The sequence below is a fragment of the Dryobates pubescens genome, chromosome 21 (assembly GCF_014839835.1).
Source record: "Dryobates pubescens isolate bDryPub1 chromosome 21, bDryPub1.pri, whole genome shotgun sequence".
Classification (NCBI taxonomy): Eukaryota; Metazoa; Chordata; class Aves; order Piciformes; family Picidae; genus Dryobates; species Dryobates pubescens.
In genome coordinates this window covers 3,480,336-3,501,344 of record NC_071632.1, presented here as the reverse complement: position 1 = coordinate 3,501,344, position 21,009 = coordinate 3,480,336, and the positions used below count along the sequence as shown (strand labels likewise).

The 21,009-nt window shown below is 52.4% G+C and overlaps 1 protein-coding gene across 1 annotated transcript in view; it reads right to left on the bottom strand.

The window, feature by feature from the left end:
• Positions 1–1,751: 1,751 nt before the first annotated feature.
• PLXDC2 (plexin domain containing 2) overlaps positions 1,752–21,009 on the bottom strand; it is a 369,954-nt gene continuing 350,696 nt past the window's right edge. Inside the window, exons 13-14 of the mRNA XM_054171328.1 lie at positions 17,492–17,652; positions 1,752–2,232 (exon numbers count right to left, since the gene is read on the bottom strand). Coding sequence (XP_054027303.1) covers positions 2,116–2,232; positions 17,492–17,652 — 278 coding nt within the window. The 3' untranslated portion in view covers positions 1,752–2,115. The remainder of the gene's footprint in view (positions 2,233–17,491; positions 17,653–21,009) is intronic.

Sequence of the window (21,009 nt, the reverse complement as noted above, 5' to 3'; positions counted from 1 at the left end):
GCAGCATGGAGTGAAAAACTGGGGAGTCACTGGCTGCAACCAAAGGTACAAACAATACCTGAATTGAGTATGTCAATAGCTCAGGCCCAGCCCATTGAAGTGTTTAGGCTCCCACTCCTCGGGGAAGAGCTGGGTCTCGAGATCCAAAGCTGCAGGCATTGGAGAGCTCAGTGGCAAGATTCTTCCAGTGCTTTGTGCAGCATGGAGTGAAAAACTGGGGAGTCACTGGCTGCAACCAAAGGTACAAACAATACCTGAATTGAGTATTTCAATTCAATAGCTCAGGCCCAGACCATTGAATTGTTTAGGCTCCCACTCCTCGGGGAAGAGCTGGGTCTCGAGATCCAAAGCTGCAAGTTTTGAAGAGCTCAGTGGCAAGATTCTTCCAGTGCCTTGTGCAGCATGGAGTGAAAAACTGGGGAGTCACTGGCTGCAACCAAAGGTACAAACAATACCTGAATTGAGTATGTCAATAGCTCAGGCCCAGCCCATTGAAATGTTCAGGCTCCCACTCCTCGGGGAAGAGCTGGGTCTCGAGATCCAAAGCTGCAGGCATTGGAGAGCTCAGTGGCAAGATTCTTCCAGTGCCTTGTGCAGCATGGAGTGAAAAACTGGGGAGTCACTGGCTGCAACCAAAGGTACAAACAATACCTGATTTAAACATTCCAATAGCTCAGGCCCAGCCCATTGAAGTGCTTAGGCTCCCACCCCTAAGAGCTGGGAAGAGCTGGGTCTCGGTGCCTGTTAACCCCTCCCACGAAAGGAGCAACCGGTTTGGGTGGTGTGAATCTCTAGTTGTGCCTTTCCCAGTACAGGGAGGGAAAGGGTCCATATTCAAAGGCAAGGTGGTTCCAAGAGGCAGAAAGGTTCTGGCACTGCAGCTCCACTTGACCACCTCCCCTATGCAACATAAAAATATTCTGAGAGGAAGGATTATTTTACAACTCAGTGGAAATACGCAGTAATGCAAAAGCCATTTCCTTTGTCTGGGTGACAAAACTGCAGTCTTAACAGTCACAAGAGCCTGCCTTGTGTTAGCTATACAAAAAATAATATATATATATATATTTATATATATATTTATGCAAACTACTATGTGCATTAAACCAAATCACTGTATGAATCAGCAGGGTTCAGTCACACTTGGGTCTGAATCTCTGGAAGGGACACGTTCGAGCCCACGGTTCTTCTCAGCCAGGATGAAATGGCAAAGGATAGAAACCCACCGGTTTAAATCTTGCTTTTCATTGCTTTGAGTCTTACTTCTCAGATCACATTGCCTGAGAAATGCTCCACCAGATCTCTGGCAGCTGAGAGGCTCTGCTGCTTTTGCTTCAGCCCCGCTGCTGGCAAATGAAAGCTGCCCCTTGAAGCAAACCTGGGCATTCATTTTCAGAGAGCACCGAAACCCAGCATGAATCCCAAGGGCATCGTGAACTCCCACAAACCAAAACCATCTCCTTGGGGAAACTCTCTGCTGGCCTCATCTCTTACCAGCTTGTGTGAGATGAGCTGTTTGGAAGGGCAGTCACCAGCGGTGTTCAAGGCCCAGTGTACTACCCCTGGCAAGCACAGAGACTGGGACTCGCCTAGCTGGGTGGCTAGGCTAATTCAGAAGGGCAAAGGGAGTGGATTCCACATCCACTTAGAGAAGTGCTGGGAAAATTCCTTCTAAATTCTTCTTTACCTGCACTGAGACACTGCTCTAGGGCACCTCTGAACCCTTTGCACAGAAAGGGTAGGGATCTGTCTTTGAGATACCAGAGAAGAACACTAGAAGCAAAGGGTAACACCCTGGTGCACCAAAGCTTTATTATGGTTTTGATTACTGGGCATCCCCATACCTAAAGCCAACACCATGGCACTTGTGCCATCCCTCTGATTCCCTAGGTGTCCACTGACAAGAGTTCTGCAGGAGCCACCCTGCCAGTCCACTAACAAAGACTACTGTGCAGTGCTGATCTGGTATCTTAGATAGTTTTTCTTCTTGGACAAAGCTGATCCAAAATCTTCTTCCTATCAGGCTACAGCAGCTGAGGACTCCTTTTCTTTCAAGAGAGGCAAAGTGAATGTCTTACACCTGTAGGCCACTACTGGTGGTTTGTCCTAGAGATCTCAGCACTGCTCTGACACGATGAAGCCTTCCTTTTCTCCAACTGGCTCCACTTCAGCATAGGCAGGATGTCCAGATCCCCTCCGGAATTTCATTGCTGGCCACCTGCTCGGACGTCGCTGCAACGGCAACAGGAGACAAAACCAACAACCGACGCTCAGAAGAGGAAGGGTGTCACAAGACATTCACAACAGCAAACAACAACAAGGCCAAGTGGAGCCCAGGGACAAGTGGAGTCCCTCAGGGGTCAGCACTGGGACCAGGCTTGTTTAACAACTTTGTGGGTGTCATGGGCAGTGGCACTGAGTGCAGCCTCAGCAGGGTTGCTGGTGGCACCAAGCTGTGTGGTGCTGCTGACAGCTGGAGGGAAGGGATCCATCCAGAGGGACCTGGACAGGCTGCAGAGCTGGGCCCAGGACAGCCTGAGGAGTTTCAATAAGACCAAGTGCAAGGTCCTGCAGCTGGCTCAGGGCAATCCCAGGCACTGATATAGGCTGGGCAGGGACTGGCTGGAGAGCAGCCCTGAAGAAAAGGCCTCAGGGGTGCTGGGGGAGGAGAAGCTCAACAGGAGCCAGCAGGGAGCACTTGCAGCCCAGAGAGCCAAGCAGAGCCTGGGCTGCAGCAAGAGAAGTGTGGCCAGCAGGGCCAGGGAGGGGATTCTGCCCCTCTGCTCCACTCTGCTGAGACCACAGCTGGAGCTCTGGGTCCAGTTCTGGAGCCTCTGTGCCAGGAAGGATCTGGAGGTGCTGGAAGGTGTCCAAAGAAGGGCCACGAGGAGGAGCAGAGGGCTGGAGCTGCTCTGCTCTGGAGACAGACTGAGAGAGTTGGGGTTGTGCAGGCTGGAGAGGAGAAGGCTCTAAGAAGACCTTCTTGTGGCCTTCCAGTATCTGCAAGGGGCTCCAAGAAAGCTGGGGAGGGACTTTTGAGGGTGTCAGGGAGTGATGGGACTGGGAGGAGTGGGAAAAACTAGAAATAGGGAGATTCAGATTGACTGTTTGGAAGAAGTTGTTCCCCATGAGGGTGGTGAGAGCCTGGCACAGGTTGCCCAGGGAGGTGGTGGAAGCCTCCTGCCTGGAGGTGTTTGCAGCCAGGCTGGATGTGGCTGTGAGCAACCTGCTGTAGTGTGAGGTGTCCCTGGCCAACAGTTACCATCTGTTTGTAAGAAGAACTGGAAGATAGAGCAGCCTACAAGAAACACTACAGCAAAACAAGAGGAGAATGAATGAAGGCAAGGGGCAGCTTCAGTGACAGTTCAAAATCTAAACAGTTTGATTTTATCATCCTTCTCCTGGAAATAAACATTGCATTTGATTTCCTGTCCTCATAACAGCCCATGTGAGTGCCCTCCAGTCACTGAGCACACTCCATAGAATCACTGAATCATGAAGGTTGGATCTGTGATCATGGAGTCCAAGCTTCCACCCAGCACCACCAGGGCCATTAAACCATGTCCCCAGGTGCCATCCTCTACCAGGGATGGTGACTCCACTGCTCCCTGGGCAGCCTGTTCCAATCCCTGACCACTCTTGCAGCAAAGAATTTTTTCCTAATCTCCAACCTAAACCTCCCCTGATGCAACCTGAGGCTATGTCCTCTCATTCTATCTCCTGATACTAGGGAGAAGAGACCACCCCCCTCCTCACTCCAACCTCCCTTCAGAGAGTTGTAGAGAGCAATGAGGTCTCCCCTCAGCCTCCTCTTCTCAACACCCAGTTCCCTCAGTGCTCCTGACTGGCAGCCAGTCACCAGTGGTGTGCCCCAGGGATCAGTGCTGGGCCCCATGCTCTTTAACATCTTCATTGATGATCTGGATGAGGGCATTGAGTCCATCAGCAGTAAATTTGCTGATGACACCGAGCTGGGGGCAGGAGTTGATCTGCTGGAGGGTAGAGAGGCTCTGCAGAGGGACCTGGCCAGGCTGGGCAGGTGGGCAGAGGCCAAGGGCAGGAGATTGAACACATCCAAGTGCCAGGTTCTGCACATTGGCCACAGCAACCCCATGCAGAGCTACAGGCTGGGGGCAGAGTGGCTGAGAGCAGCCAGGCAGAGAGGGACCTGGGGGTGCTGGTCAATGGTAGGCTGAACATGAGCCTGCAGTGTGCCCAGGTGGCCAAGAAGGCCAAGGGCATCCTGGCCTGCATCAGGAACAGTGTGGCCAGCAGGAGCAGGGAGGTCATTCTGCCCTGGACTCAGCACTGCTTAGGCCACACCTTGAGTCCTGTGTCCAGTTCTGGGCTCCTCAGGTTAGGAAGGAGGTTGACTTGCTGGAGTGTGTCCAGAGAAGGGCAACAAAGCTGGGGAGGGGTCTGGAGCACAGCCCTGTGAGGAGAGACTGAGGGAGCTGGGGTTGCTTAGCCTGGAGAAGAGGAGGCTCAGGGGAGACCTTCTTGCTCTCTACAGCTACCTGAAGGGAGGTTGTAGCCAGGTGGGGGTTGGTCTCTTCTCCCAGGCAGCCAGCACCAGAACAAGAGGACACAGTCTCAAGCTGTGCCAGGAGAGGTTTAGGGTGGATGAAGTTCTACACAGAGAGAGTGATTGCCCATTGGAATGTGCTGCCCAGGGAGGTGGTGGAGCCACCATCACTGGAGGTGTTCAGGAGGAGACTTGATAGGGTGCTTGGTGCCATGGGTTAGTTGATTAGATGATGTTGGGTGATAGGTTGGACTGGATGATCTCGAAGGTCTCTTCCACCCTGGTTTATTGTCTTCTATTCACCAGCTCTGTTCTCCAGACAGAGAATCCTTAAATCACCAAACCACAGAATTGTCAGGGTTGGAAGGGACCTCAAGCATCACCCATTTCCAGCTCCCCTGCCATGGGCAGGGGCACCTCACACTGGAGCAGGCTCCTAGAGGCTGCAGAACTTCTAAGCTTTTACCTTTCCTTTCATACTTCATCTGCATGAAGCCAGCTCCTCAGCAGCCCCCTTCTCCAGACCCTTCTCTGGATGCACTGCTGAGGAGTTTTGCTGAGCACCACAGAAGAGCCACAACCCTGGCACCATGCTGGGGCTCACAGTGCTGGTGGGCAGCAGCCACTGAAGCAATCCTGGGGGGACCACACAGCAAGGAGCTGTGTGCAGGTGCAGCACAAGGCCTTCCTCGGTGATCATGGTTAGGATGACACAAGAGAAAAGCAATTGTTGCCTTTTGCTCCCTTGGCAGGAGCAGGCTGCTTCTGAGGCATTCAGAGCTAAATTCTGTTTGGCAGGTAATTTACAATCCCAGGCTTCACCAGGCAGCACCTTCCTACAGGCTGGGAAGGTGGAACATTGTCCTCTTTCACCAATGTCTTTTCCTAATAAGAAAACTTTACTTATTCAAACTTTGGAGACTTTTTTGCCTCCCTTTTTTTCCCCCACCCCCTACCTCAGCTTGCTTCAGTGTGGCTGCAGAAATTAAGACAGACATTCTGGTTACTGCTCAAAAAGAAAAGGTCACATTCTGCTCTCAGACTCACTGAAGTAAATCAAGGAGACTTCAATTAAAGGCCAAGAACTTCTTCCAGATTGCAACTGGAATGGTCTGAGAACAGAAATGAGCAAAGGATTTGACCAAGAGGTCTCCCATGAGAAGAGAAAAGGGAAAAATATCACCCAAACCACTGGAAAACTCACAGGAAAAACAACCAGAAGCAGTCTCAGGTGGCAGCATGGAAGGATGAGCTCAGTTCTCATAGAATTCCTGGAATGGTTTAAGGTGAAATGGACCTTAGAGAGCATCCACTCCAACCTCCCTGCCGTGGGCTAAGACTCCTCTCAGCTAGACTTGGCTGCTCAAGGCCTCATCCAACCTGGCCTTGAACACCTCCAGGTAAGAGCCTCCCTGGGCAACCTATTCCAGTGTCTTACCACCCTTGTACCCTAGAACTTCTGTCTCAGCTTCAGTCTAACCCTGCTCTGACTCAGCTTCAAACCGGTACCAGAACAAGAGGACACAGTCTCAGGCTGTGCCAGGGGAGGTTTAGGCTGGAGGTTAGGAGGAAGTTCTACACAGAGAGAGTGATTGCCCATTGGAATGTGCTGCCCAGGGAGGTGGTGGAGTCACCATCACTGGAGGTGTTCAGGAGGAGACTTGATAGGGTGCTTGGTGCCATGGGTTAGTTGATTAGGTGGTGTTGGATGATAGGTTGGACACGATGATCTTGAAGGTCTCTTCCAGCCTGCTCTATTCCATTCCATTCCATTCCATTCCATTCCATTCTATTCTATTCTATTCTATTCTATTCTATTCTATTCTATTCTATTCTATTCTATTCTATTCTATTCTATTCTATTCCCCCTTGTCCTGTCTCTAGACACCCTCATGAAAAGTCCCTCTGAAGCCTTCCTGTAGGATCCCTTTAGGCTTGGAAGGCAGCTATGAGGTTCTCCTGCAGTCTTCTCTTCTCCAGGCTGAACACCCCCAGTTCTCTCAGCCTGTCCAACCCCCTCTTGAAAACCTCCAGGGAGGTGGTGGAGTCCCCATCCCTGGAGGTGTTCAAGAGGGGATTGGATGTGGCACTTGGTGATGCTGTGACACTGTGATACTGTCCTCATAGCAGAGGTGCTCAAGCCCTTGGATCATCTTTGTGTCCCTCCTCTGGACTCACTCCAATAGCTCTGTGTCTGACTCCTGTTGGGGACACCAGAACTGGAGGCAGGACTGGAGGTGGGGGTCTCAGCAGGGCAGATGAATCTATTATGTTGCTCTGATTTCACGTTCAGCTGTACCCAATGCTCAGTTCCTGCTTTGCCACATTGCTGTTAGAAACTCAACCCCAATTTTGGGCTGCTCTTTTGAACTGACCTCTCCAGGTGAGGAAACATGGAACAGATGTGTTTGGATTCTACTGACACAAGGTGCTACAACCTGGACATCAGCTGTGCTTCTAGAAGTAAGCCATCAGGTTTGAAGGTCACCTCCAAATCCTGCAAAGGCAACTTCCTGAGCTTTCCCTTCAAACCTGAGGTGAGAGCTTCCATTCCTAGTGACAGCTTGCTCCAGCTCAACTTCTCAGTGTGTGGCTGGGTAATGCAACTGGTTAGCAGCCTTAACAGAGAGCACTGACAAGCTGTCAATTCCCTCTGTTGTGTACTGACCCCCAAAAGGCACAGAGACATCACAGTTTGAACTGATAGAACCAAAAGTAAGTTCCTGGCTACCAGGAGATCCAAAGCTCCTTGAGTTCCTGAAGCAGCTCAGGAAATGTCTAATCACAGCATCACAGCATCACCAAGGGTGGAAGAGACCTCAAAGGTCATCAAGTCTAACCTGGCACCACAGACCTCATGACTAGACCATGGCACCAAGTGCCACATCCAATCCCCTCTTGAACACCTCCAGGGATGGGGACTCCACCACCTCCCTGGGCAGCACATTCCAATGGCAAATGACTCTCTCTGGGAAGAACTTTCTCCTCACCTGCAGCCTAAACTTCCCCTGGCACAGCTTGAGACTGTGTCCTCTTGTTCTGGTGCTGGTTGCTAGAGAGAAGAGACCAGCCCCTTCCTGGCTACAAAGTCCCCTCAGGGAGTTGTAGAGAGTAAGAAGGTCTCCCCTGAGCCTCCTCTTCTCCAGGCTAAGCAACCCCAGCTCCCTCAGCCTCTCCTCACAGGGCTGTGCTCAAGGCCTCTCCCCAGCCTTGTTGTCCTTCTCTGGACACCTTCAAGTCTCTCAATGTCCTTCTTAAACTGAGGGGCCCAGAACTGGACACAGGACTGAAGGTGTGGCCTAACCAATGCATAGCACAGGGCACAATGACTTCCCTGCTCCTGCTGGCCACACTGTTCCTGATGCAGGCCAGGATGCCATTAGCCTTCTTGGCCACCTGGGCACACTGCTGGCTCATGTTTAGGCAGCTGTCAATCAGCACCCCCAGGTCCCTCTCTGTTTGGCAGCTCTCAGCCACTCTGCCCCCAGCCTGTAGCTCTGCATGGGGTTGTGTGGCCAAAGTGCAGCCCCTGGCACTTGGACTTGTTGAATGCCATCCTGTTGGCCTCTGCCCAGCTGTCCAGTCCCTCTGCAGAGCCCTTCTGCCCTCTAACTGATCAACTCTCTCCTTTCATTCTCTGTGCAGCAGAGCAAAAAGAAAACAGAAAGAAAAAACCCCCAAACCTACTCCCCCTAACCTCCCCACACCACCAAGAGCAAGAAAGCAGAGAGAAAGCAAGCTGCACTGTAACTGATTCCTTAGTTTTGACATCCAGTTTCACAGGAGGGGGGAAAAAAAAGTATATGCTGCTTCCTCTGGAACTAGAACTTCCAGGGGAAATCTCCTGAGCTGTGGCTGGAGAGTTGCAACTTCTGCTTCCTTCCAGTGCATTCCAAAGCAGGAAAGCAGGAACAGGATGCTTCTCACAGGACTGCAGCTTCCTTGGGGCCATTCTTTTAAACAAATAAAGAGACTGGAAAAACACTTGGGAGCAGGGTGTCATATGGTAGGGCCACAGAAATGATCAGGGGGATGGAGCAGCTCTGCTCCAAGGACAGGCTGAGGGAGCTGGGGGTGTTCAGCCTGGAGAGGAGAAGGCTCCAGGGAGACCTGAGAGCAGCCTGCCAGGACCTGAAGGGGGCTACAAAGGGCTGCAGAGAGACTGTTTGCAAAGGCCTGCAGGGACAGGACCAGGGGCAATGGCTTCAAACTAGAGCAGAGCAGATTGAGATTGGATGTGAGGAACAAGTTCTGCACCAGGAGGGTGGTGGAACACTGGCACAGGTTGCCCAGGGAGGTGGTTGAGGCTCCATGCCTGGAGATATTCCAGGTGAGGCTGGACAGGGCTCTGGGCAGCTGATCTGGTGGAGGATGTCCCTGCTGAGTGCAGGGGAGTTGGGCTGGATGAGCTCTGGAGGTCCCTTCCAACCTGGCAACCTGTTGCAGTGTCTCACCATGTCACCACTTCTGCTGGTCAAGTTTCTTTCTGTACTTCAAGGTCATAAAGACATGTAAGTCTCTTTCAGAGCTGTATTCTTTAACCACACATTACCAGCCCAGCCCTTTCAACTCCCTGACCTGGAAAGGTGCAAAGGCAGAGCTATCCAAACCCCACATCAATTGTCAAAGCCCAAGAGTCATTGCAATGCCTCACTCAAATGGGTTAAGAAAAGGGGGGAAATTCCTAGCAAGGTCAACTACTCAGTGCCCAGCTGTTAAGCTGACAGCATGAAGGCTCCCCAGCCTGAGTGCCCCTGCCCACTCTTAACCCATCTCAGCAGCCAGGCTTGCTGTTTTCTCATGACAAAGGAAAGCTCCTTCTGTTAGTAATTATCTTCACAAAGCCACAGAATGTTAGGAGGTGGAAGGGAACTTGAAAGACCATCCAGTCCAACCCCCCTGGCAGAGCAGGAGCACCTAGGGAGCTCCCACAGGAATGCATCCAGATGGCTTTCCAGAGACTCCACAGCCTCTCTGGGGCAGCCTGCTCCAGGCTCCAGCACCCTCACAGGGTCAAAGTTTTCCCTCCTGTTCCCCTGGCACCTCCTCTGCTCCAGCTTGCCCCCAGTGCCCCTTGTGCTGTGCTTGGCCATCCCTAAGCAGAGCCTGGCTCCAGCCCTGCACATCTTTATCCCCAGCCATGAGGGCAGCCCTCAGGCTCCTCTGCTCCAAGCTCCAAGCCCCAGCTCCCTCAGCCTGGCCTCCCAGGGAGATGTTCCACTGCCTGCAGCAGCTCTGTGCCTCTGTGCTGGACTCTCTCAAGCAGTTCCCTGAAGTCCTTGACCTGAGGGGCCCAGATCTGGCCACAATACTCCAGATGCAGCCTCACCAGGACAGAGTAGAGGGGGAGGAGAATCTCTCTCGACCTACTAACCACAGCACTTCCAATCCAGCCCAGGATGCCTTTGGCCTTCTTGGCCACAAGTGCACATTGCTGGCTCATCTTGCCCAGAAGATGTATTTTGGTGCTCCAAGTTACCTGAAATATTGTTCATGCAGTTGGAATTTGTGCATCAGTCCTGCAGAAACACCCAACTGACTGGGCAAATCACAGTCAGAGCTGGGGCTGAGGCTTGAAGCCTCTGAGGCTGCACTTTGGAGATGCATTTCCAGGCCCAAGGAGAGATCAATGGCCCTGGCACTCTGTTGATCTAATATTTTGAGGGAACTGCTGTGAAATGAAGATTGCTTCTGACTTGAGAGCCAGCAGGATCATTCCCTGGCTTCATGTATTTTTCTTGGTGATGGAACTGCTTGTTCAAAGCATCTCTTTGTGATCTCAGCCACTCCTGGCTACAGCAACATTGCTGCCGTCTGAGGCTCGTCTGAGGGCTTGGCTGCTGACAGATGAGAAGCAGAAGGCCTCCTCCCCCAGCCCCCACCTTTGACTTTTATTGTCAGTGTTGATTATTTATGTTAGTGCTTCTCCCCTGTGGCTGATTGTAGGTTTCCCTTGCTGAGCTGCTGCTTCCTGCTGAGTTGGAGGAAACAACTTTACTATCAGTGCAAGGCAAAGGCAGGGAGATCAATGGCAGCAGGCCAGGTGCCAGGACACTGCAGGACTTGGGAAGCAGGGCAAAATGAGCCTTGTCCTCTCCTGTGCAGCCATCATCTGCAACAAAGACAACTCAGCCTGGACTTGTGGAGAAAACCAAACTGATGACCACATCATGCAAATGAGCATAGAATCACAGAATCAAGCAGGTTGGAAAAGACCTCAGAGATCATCAAGTCCAACCTAGTACCTGATACCTAACACCTCCTGACAACTAAACCCTGGCTCCAAGTGCCACATCCAAGCCTTTTGTGACCACCTCCAGGGACAGGGACTCCTCCACCTCCCTGGGCAGCACATCCCAATGGCCAATCTCTCTTGCTGGGAAGAACTTTCTCCTCCTAAACCTGCCCTGGCACAGCTTGAGACTGTGTCCTCTTGTTCTGGTGCTGCTTGCCTGGGAGAAGAGACCAACCCCCACCTGGCTACAACCTCCCTTCAGGGAGGTGGAGAGAGCAATGAGGTCTCCCCTGAGCCTCCTCTTCTCCAGGCTAAGCAACCCCAGCTCCCTCAGCCTCTCCACACAGGGCTGTGCTCCAGACCCCTCCCCAGCTTTGTTGCCCTTCTCTGGACACCTTCAAGTGTCTCAATGTCCTTCTTAAACTGAGGGGCCCAGAACTGGACACAGGTCTCCAGGTGTGGCCTAACCAGAGCTGAGTCCAGGGGCACAATGACTTCCCTGCTCCTGCTCAAGGTGTTGGAGCACCTGAGGACAGGCTGAGGGAGGTGAGCTGCTTCAGCCTGGAGGACAGAAGGCTCAGTGGAAACCTTAGAGCTGCCTTACAGTACACCCATCATCCAGAAGGATGGAGAGAGACTGTTGGCAAAGGCCTGCAGGGACAGGACAAGGGGCAATGGCTTCAGAGCAGATTGAGATTGGATGTGAGGAACAAGTTCTGCACCAGGAGGGTGGTGGAACACTGGCACAGGTTGCCCAGGGAGGTGGTTGAGGCTCCATCCCTGGAGATATTCAAGGTGAGGCTGGACAGGGCTCTGGGCAACCTGATCTAGTGGAGGATGTCCCTGCTGAGTGCAGAGGGGTTGGATTGGGTGAGCTTTGAAGGCCCCTTCCAACCCAGCCCATTCTGTGTGATTCTGTCAAGCCTCTTTCAAACAAAAGAGCAAAATCACTTGTAGAATAGAATAGAATAGAATAGAATGGAATAGAATGGAATGGAATAGAATGGAATGGAATGGAATGGAATGGAATGGAATGGAATGGAATGGAATGGGAATAGGAATAGAATAGAATAGACCAGGTTGGAAGAGACCTTCAAGATCATCACGTCCAATGCCTGTATGTAATACAAAGAATGGGTCAGATCCCTGAAGAAATCAGCAGGGCTGTGTGAGCTTCATCCCCTGCCTCAGGCAGCTGAGGATCTGCTTCTTTTACTAAAATTCCTCCTGTCTTCCTTACTCTGTCTCCTACCCTCACCTGTTTGAAGGCAAACCCTGCATTTGTGCCATTAGAGCAGGGACCTGGTGCACGGAGCCTGGCTGCTAAATGCTGCCTCTCGTTTGTGAAGTGCTGCTGTGAGCAGAGGTGGACAGGAGTGAGCCAGGAATGCTCATTAATTCCCTGAGCTCTGAAAACACTAAGAACTGTCTCCAGCTTTTTTGGACCATTTTCTCCTTTTATTTCCTTCCTCCAAGCAGAGAGGGGATGAGCAGAAGGTCAAAACCTGAAGCAATCTACTGCTAGATCTGCAGTGCCAGTGAATACTTCCAGATACTGAAACCCAATCCCCAGTACAGCTCAACTGTTTTGAAGAGAAATGCTGGACAATTATAGCTTCCTCAGACCACCCCAGCTAGGGCTCAGGAGGCAGGAGGCAGGAGCTCAGTCCATGCTGCTGGTCACCTTGCTGCCAGACTGACAGAGTCACAGGACAGGAATGCACATCCTGCAATGTGCAATGCAATGTGCTCCTGTGGCCAAGGGCATCCTGGGGTGCATTAGAAGGGCTGTGGTGAGGAGGCCACAGAGGTTCTCCTTCCACTCTACTCTGCCCTGCTGAGGCCACAGCTGGAATATTGTGTCCAGTTCTGGGCCCCTCAGCTCAAGAAGGACCTCAGGGAACTGCTTGAGAGAGTCCAGCACAATGCCACAAAGATGATTTAGGGAGTGGAACATCTTCCTGAGGGAGCTGAGGGCTCTTAGGCTTGGAGAGGAGGAGCCTGAGGGTGAGCTCCTTGCTGTTGCTCAAGATGTGCAGGGGGAGTGCCCAGAGGCTGGAGCCAGGCTCTGCTGGGTGCTGCCCAATGCCAGCACAAGGGGCAGTGGTGGAAGCTGAGGCAGAGGAAGTGCCATGCAAACAGGAGGAAGAATATTTCCCTGGCACAGGCTGCCCAGGGGGGTTGTGGAGTCTCCCTCTCTGGAGATATTCAAGACCTGCCTGGATGTGTTCCTGTGTGACCTGCTCCAGGTGCTCCTGCTCTGGCCAGGGGGGTTGGACTGGATGAGCTTTCAAGGTCCCTTCCAGCCCCTAACATTCTGTGATTCAGTGATCCTTCCATGCTGGTTGGTCTTTGTGCTAAAAACCAGTCCTAGGCTGATTTAATTTACTAGTTAAGACATAGTTCCAGTGAAATGAGGAGGCTGAGGTGCACCCCAGGCTCTGACCATGCACTGCTATTTTATTTGCTGAAGATCTGCAGCTGCTCATTCCTCCCTCCCTCTCCTTCCCCCCCAGGTCACTCCCTGGCTCCCATAGCAGCAGGTCAGCTCTCTGTGTGGCCAGCTGGAAAACAGAGATGTGTGACATTATCCAGCTACAGCAGACAGGGGGAAGTAAGCCAAGCAACTTCAAAAAGACCTAGGTATGTCCATGTGTGTGCAAGTGGAGATGGATGCTTCTAAGCAGCACAATAAAGCTCTGGGTACAAGGAGGGTGGGAGCATGAAGGCAAGGGCTGTGACCTTCAGAAGGTGCTCTTAACTCAAAAGAATGACAATCTGAGCACCAACACCCACCCTGCTCTTCAGTGTGTGTGGCATGGTAACTAGGACAGAGCCACTGTTAAACACATAGGGACTGAATTCACAGCTTCACAGATTGCATCAGGTGGGCAGGGACCCTCAAAGGTCATCTTCTTCCACCCCCCTGCAGTCAGCAGGCACACCTCCAGCTAGATCAGGCAGTCCAGGGCCACAGCAAGTCTGAGCTTGGCTATGTAGAGGAATGGGGTCTCAACCACCCCCCTGGGCAATCTGTTGCAGTGCTTCACCACTTTCACCCTGCAGAACTTCCTCCTGATGTCCAACCTAAATCTGCTCTGCTGCAGTTTCAAACCACTGGCCATGATTCCTCTGACCTATTTGAGACATCTCCTTTAGGATTAGAGGAATTACCATTGCTCCCCCTCAAATGCAGGCAGCTACCTTAGCTACAGACATCTACATTGCAGATGCTGACATGTAGTCAGCTCAGCTCCACTCTACACAGCTTCATGGACTCCATCAGGATGGAAGGCAACCTCAAAGCTCACCTTGTCCAACCCCCCTGCAGGCAGCAGGGACACCTCCAGCTATGTCAGGCTGCCCAAGTCTGATCTTGAATGTCTCCAGGGTCATTGCCTTAACCACCTACCTGGGTACCCTCATGAAAAGCCTTCCTTTTTGTCCCTTCAGGTATTGGAAAGGTTCCCCTGGAGTCTTCTCTTCTCCAGGCTGAACATCCCCAGCTCCTTCAGCCTGTCCTCACATCAGAGGGGAAGCAGCCCTTGGATCATCTTTGACCTCACTCCAGCAGCTCTTTGTCCAGAACTGGAGGCAGTATGTGAGGTGGGGTCTCACAAGAGCAGAGTAAAGGGGCAGAATCCCCTCTCTTTCAACTGAACACAAATGTGTATTCTGCCCAGCTTTTTGACTTATCTGAATCACTGATGACAGAGCGATGCAGGCCTGGATCTGGCTGGCAGGCTTGGCGGCTGGCTGCAGTGTACCGCTGATGCTTTAGACAACTGCAGGAGGGAGCTGCCTGTCCAGCTGTCACATCCTGTTCTGACTGTGCCACTTGCTTTGGCAGGCAAGAGGCTCACAGAACCCAGGATTATTTTCTGAAGTATTTCCTGTGCTTTTTCTCCTTCCATGGCCAAGCTCCACAGTGATCCCCTCGAGCTCTTTCCCCCAGAATGCTAACATCAGATCCACCTGCAGCTTGACTGCTGTGGCCTGGGGGGTGCCATGGTACCTGCAACAGCTTCCTCAGGTATTTTTCAGCTGCACAGACACACAAAGGAAGGCTTTTCTTGTTGTTTTTGTACCAGTGTGATTCACTCACACTGCTTGTGCCTTGCTAGAGTTTTCCACTGCAGTTTCAAAGTGCCAGTCTGAGAAGACACATCCTGCTCTGCACTGGAAATGTGCACATGGTTCAGCCACACACTTGGCAGACTTACATAATCATAGAAGGGACCTCAAGGATCAGCCAGGTCCAACCCCCCTGCCATGGCCAGGGACACCTCACACTCCAGCAGGTTGCTCACAGCCACCTCCAGCCTGGCTGCAAACACCTCCAGGCAGGAGGCTTCCACCACCTCCCTGGGCAACCTGTGCCAGGCTCTCACCACCCTCAGGGGGAACAACTTCTTCCTCACATCCAATCTGATCTACTCATTTCTAGTTCTGCTCCATTCCCCGCAGTCCTGTCACTCCCTGACACCCTCAAAAGTCCCAATCCAACTTTCTTGGAGCCCCCTTCAGATACTGGAAGGCCACAATTATTTCTCCTCAGAGCTTTCTCCTCTCCAGCCTGCACAACCCCAACTCTCTCAGTCTGTCTCCAGAGCAGAGCAGCTCCAGCCCTCTGCTCATCCTCGTGGCCCTTCTCTGGACACCTTGCAGCACCTCCAGAGCCTTCCTGGCACAGAGGCTCTAGAACTGGATACAGTGCTCCAGACAGGGTCACAGCAGAATGGAGCAGAGGGGGAGAATCACCTCCCTTGAGGTGTGAATGCTCAATTAGAGGCTTGGAGCACCTGTGCTGTGAAGACAGGCAGGAAGAGTTGGGGCTGTTCAACATGGAGAAGGGAAGGCTCCAGGGAGACCTTAGAGCTGCATTTCAGTATCTTGAGGGAACCTACAGGAGGGCTGGGGAGGGACTGTTCAGAAGGGGCTGTCGGGACAGGCTGAGAGGCGGTGGTTTGAAACTGGAACAGGGCAGAGTTAGGTTGGACATCAGGAGGAAGCTCTGCACACTGAGGGTGGGGAGACACTGGAGCAGCTTACCCAGGGAGGTGGTTGAGGCAATGTCCCTGGAGACATTCAAGATGAGACTTGGGCAGCCTGACATAGCTGGAGGTGTCCCTGCTGCCTGCAGGGGGCTTGGGCAAGGTAAGCTTTGAGGTTGCCTTCCATCCTGATGGAGTTCATGAAGCTGTGTAGAGTGGAGCTGAGCTGACTACATGTCAGCATCTGCAATGTAGATGTCTGTAGCTAAGGTAGCTGCCTGCATTTGAGGGGGAGCAATGGTAATTCCTCTAATCCTAAAGGAGATGTCTCAAATAGGTCAGATGAATCATGGTCTAAAAGAATCTCTTTCTCTCTGCACTAATAAAAAGCCATCAAAGGGAGCTGATGTTAGATGTAGATGGTAAAATTAGCTGGCAAGAATCTTTCTCAGCCTCTAAGTTGAACTATTAAAAGATTTCCACTAATGAAGAAGAGCTAAAACAGGTTTCCAGCTCAAATCTTTCTCTGAGCCATCTCTCCTGGAGATTTTAGAATGTACACATTTTAGTTTCCCAGCTAACAACTACAGGGAGAAAAAAAAGGCATCTCCTAAAAGAAAATGCCAGAGCTCATGGAAGCTACAGGAAAAATGATCTCATGAGGAAGATGAAGGGCAGGAGAGAGAAGTGGAGTGGTAGTGGAGAGAGACCTTGTAGATACCTGCCCTGTGGAAAAAAATCCCCAAATATTGACAACTGCTGGTCAAAAAAGGCAGCTGAGTCACAAGCACAGAAGCACAGAATGGTTTGGGTTGGAAGGGACCTTAAAGATCATCCAGTTTCAAGCCTCTGCCACCTGCAGGGATGCCTCTCGACTAGCCCAGGTTGCTCAAGGCCTCATCCTTGAACATTTCCAGGGAGAGGACATCCACAGCCTCCCTGGGCAACCTGTGCCAGTGTCTCACCACCCTCACTCCAGAGGATTTCTTCCTAATCTCCAGTCTCAGTCTCCCTTCTTCCAGCTTCAATCCATTCCCTCTCATCCTATCACTCCAAGCCCTGGTAAAAAGTCCCACTCCAGCTCTCCTGGAGCCCCCTTCAGGTACTGGAAGGCTGCTCTAAGGTTTCCTCAGAGCCTTCTCTTCTCCAGACTGAACAATCCCAACTCTCTCAGCCTGTCCCCACAGGGGAGGTTCTCCTGCCCTCTGATCACATTTGTGGCCATCTCTGGCCCTGCTGCAGCAGCTCCAGGTCCTTCTTATGCTGACACATCAGAACTGGAGGCAGTGCTGCAGGTGTGTTCTGAGCAGAGCAGAGCAGAGCAGAGCAGAGCAGAGCAGAGGGGCAGAATCCCCTCCCTGTGCTGCTGCTCTCCCTGCTCTGGCTGCAGCTCAGCACACAGCTGCCTGCTGGGCTGCCAGGGACCATTGCTGGCTCCTGGGGAGTTTGTCACCAACTGACACCCCCAAGGCCTTCTCCTCCAGACTGCTCTTGAGCCACTCCTCACCCAGCCTGGATTTGTGCTTGGGATTGCACTTGGACCTTGCACTTGGCCTTGTTGAACTTCACAAAGTTGGCAGGGGCCCACACTCCAAGGACAAAGCAGCAGCACCTGCTAGGAGAGGTCCATTGCTTCAAAGCTTCCTCTGCCAACACAGCAACGCCCCCCAGCTGTAGTCCTGGAGAGCCCAATGGTGCCAGCCAAGCGACAGGCCTGGTGACACTGTGTTGCCTTACCTCTATAAAGAAGAGGCTGGCTGCTGAGGTTGGGTGATGGTACATGTAGATGGTCAGGAGGATGGCTGCAGCCACGATGAGGACCAGCACTAGGATGCCAACAATCAAGCCCGCATGAAGCGTTCCGCCTTTCTCCTCTGCCGCGCTGTCGTCCGTGGAAGCTGCACAGACAGCACAGGCATTAGCAGCAGGAACTCTGCCTTGTCTTACCCACTCCATTCCACACTGTTTGCTTCCTCTGTCTCACATGCTCCTTGTTTTCACAGAACCATAAAATTACAGATTGCCAGGGCTGGAAGGGACCTCAAGGCTCAGCCAGTCCCAACCCCCCTGCCATGGCCAGGGACACTTCACACTGCAGCAGGTTGCTCACAGCCACATCCAGCCTGGCCTTAAAGGCCTCCAGGGATGAGGCTTCCACCACCTCCCTGGGCAACCTGTGCCAGGCTCTCACCACCCTCATGGGGATCAACTTCTTCCTAACAGCCAATCTCAATCTCCCCACTTCTAGTTTTGCTCCATCCCCCCCAGTCCTATCACTCCCTGACACCCTCAAAAGTCCCTCCCCAGCTTTCTTGGAGCCCTCTTCAGATCCTGGAAGGCAACAAGAAGGTCTCCTGGGAGCCTTCTCCTCTCCAGCCTGCACAACCCAAACTCTCTCAGTGTGTCCTCATAGCAGAGCAGCTCCAGCCCTCTGCTCATCCTCGTGGCCCTTCTCTGGACACCTTCCAGCACCTCCAGATTTCACAGCCCAAGAGGCAAAAAGATGCTCCATGTCTCTTTCTCACAACCAAATACTCTCAATAGAATCAGAAAATCATAGGAGTAGCTTGGCTGGAAAAGCCTTTTTAAGCTCACCCAGTCCAACCATTCTCTAACTTTGCCAAGGCTGGGGCTAAGCCATGGCCCTCAGCTCCACATCTCTGCCTCTTTGAAACACCTCCTTTCAGGCAGCTGTAGAGAGCAATGAGGTCTCCCCCCAGCCTCCTTTTCTGCAGCCTAAACCCCAGTTCCTTCAGCTGCTCCCCAGCAGACCTGTTCTCCAAATCCTAAGAGATAATGAATCCAATCATTTGAGATTCCAGGCTGTGGGAGGCATTAATGAATGCAATAAACTGCAAGCACACACCTCCACTCATTAGGCACTGCCTCATCCTGAAGGTACCTTGCTTTCCACTGAGAAGTTAATGACTACCTGTCCACACAGGAGCTTCACCTCCCGTTGTGCTGACTGTGGGCATCCAGTTTGAGCTTAGGGATGAAGAGGATCCAAGAACCAGGCCTCTCCCTGCCTAAATCTTGCAAAGGGATTTATTTAGGTTTCATAAGGCTTAGTTCACACAGATGTGTGTTGACCATGAGCCACCAATGTGCTCTGGTGGCCCAGAAGGCCAATGGTATCTGGGGGTGGATTAGAAGAGCTGTGGTGAGGAGGTCCAGAGAGGTTCTCCTCCCCCTCTACTCTGCCCTGCTGAGGCCACAGCTGGAAGATTGTGTCCAGTTCTGGGCCCCTCAGCTCAAGAAGGACCTCAGGGAACTGCTTGAGAGAGTCCAGCACAGAGCCACAAAGATGATTTAGGGAGTGGAAGATCTTCCTTAGGAGGAGAGCCTGAGGGAGCTGAGGGCTCTTAGGCTTGGAGAGGAGCAGCCTGAGGGTGAGCTCCTTGCTGTTGCTCAAGATGTGCAGGGGGAGTGCCCAGAGGCTGGAGCCAGGCTCTGCTGGGTGCTGCCCAATGCCAGCACAAGGGGCAGTGGTGGAAGCTGAGGCAGAGGAAGTGCCATGGACACAGGAGGAAGAATTTTTCCCCTGTGAGGGTGACAGAGGCCTGGAACAGTCTGTCCAGGGGGGTTGTGGAGTCTCCCTCTCTGGAGATATGCAAGACCTGTCTAGATATGTTCCTGTGTGATCTGCTCCACCACCTCCCTGGGCAGCACATTCCAGTGGCTAACAACTCTCTCTGGGAAGAACTTTCTCCTCACCTCCAGCCTAAACCTCCCCTGGCACAGCTGGAGACTGTGTCCTCTTGTTCTGGTGCTGCTTGCCTGGGAGAAGAGACCAACCCCCACCTGGCTACAACCTCCCCTCAGGGATTTCTATACAGCAAGAAGGTCTCCCCTGAGCCTCCTCTTCTCCAGGCTAAGCAACCCCAGCTCCCTCAGCCTCTCCTCACAGGGCTGTGCTCAAGGCCTCTCCCCAGCCTTGTTGCCCTTCTCTGGACACCTTCAAGTCTCTCAATGTCCTTCTTAAACTGAGGGACCCAGAACTGGACACAGGACTGAAGGTGTGGCCTAACCAGTGCTGAGTGTAGTTATCAGAATGCCAAGTGCAAAGCATCAAGAAACACAACAAAAGCCTTCCTTAAACAGCAGCAAGTGTAAGCAACTTGTTCTTGCCACAGCTTCTTGAGCTGCAGAAATCTTATTAAGATGCTCAGAGCACATCTGCTGTTCCAGGCAGGCCTGCTCCCATGGGAAGATACCTGCCTAATTGGCCAATCCTTGCCCCAAAGGCAACTCTGTGGAACTTTCCCCAAACTTTCCCTGTGTTTTTCTGCTCAAAAAAATAAAAATCAATAGTTACAAATGATACAATTCTCACAGAGAACTGGTTTGGTTGGAAAATGTCTCTGAGACCATGGAGCCCCACTCTCTATCTACATGCAGCAAGCCTTCAAGCAGGAGGAGCCTGGTAACAGCTCCCAAGTGCAGAATCACAGTATCACCAAGGTTGGGAGAGACCCCAAAGACCATCAAGCCCAACCTGTCACCACAGCCCCCATGACTAAACCATGGCACCAAGTGCAATGGATATAAAGAGGAACACAGCAAGTGTTTGAGGGTGTCAGGGAGTGATAGGACTGGGGGGGATGGAGCAAAACTAGAAGTGGGGAGATGGAGATTGGCTGTGAGGAAGAAGTTGTTCCCCATGAGGGTGGTGAGAGCCTGGCACAGGTTGCCCAGGGAGGTGGTGGAAGCCTCCTGCCTGGAGGTGTTTGCAGCCAGGCTGGATGTGGCTGTGAGCAACCTGCTGCAGTGGGAGGTGTCCCTGCCCATGGCAGGGGGGTTGGCACTGGCTGATCCAACCCTGACAATGCTGTGATTCTAAGTTCCACCTCAACATGGGGAAAAACTTAACTGTAAGGTTGATAGAGCCCTGAGCAGGCTGCCCTGAGAGGTTGTTGAGAGCAATGAGGTCTCCCCTCAGACTCCTCCAGACTAACCACCCCCATCTCCCTCAGCTGCTCCTCCCCAGCCCTGTTCTCCAGACCCTTCCCCAGCTTTGCTGCCCTTCTCTGGACCTGCTCCAGCACCTCAATGTCTTTCCTGGAGTGAAGGGCCCAAAACTGAAGCCAGGATTTAAGGTGCAGCCTCACCAGTGCCTTCTGGCCACACCACTCCTGATCCAGCCCAGGCTGCTGGTGGTCTTCTTGGCTGCCTGGGCACACTGCTGGCTCATGCTCAGCCATCTGTCAACTAGCACCCCCAGGGCCTCTTCTGATGGGTAGCTTTCCAGCCAC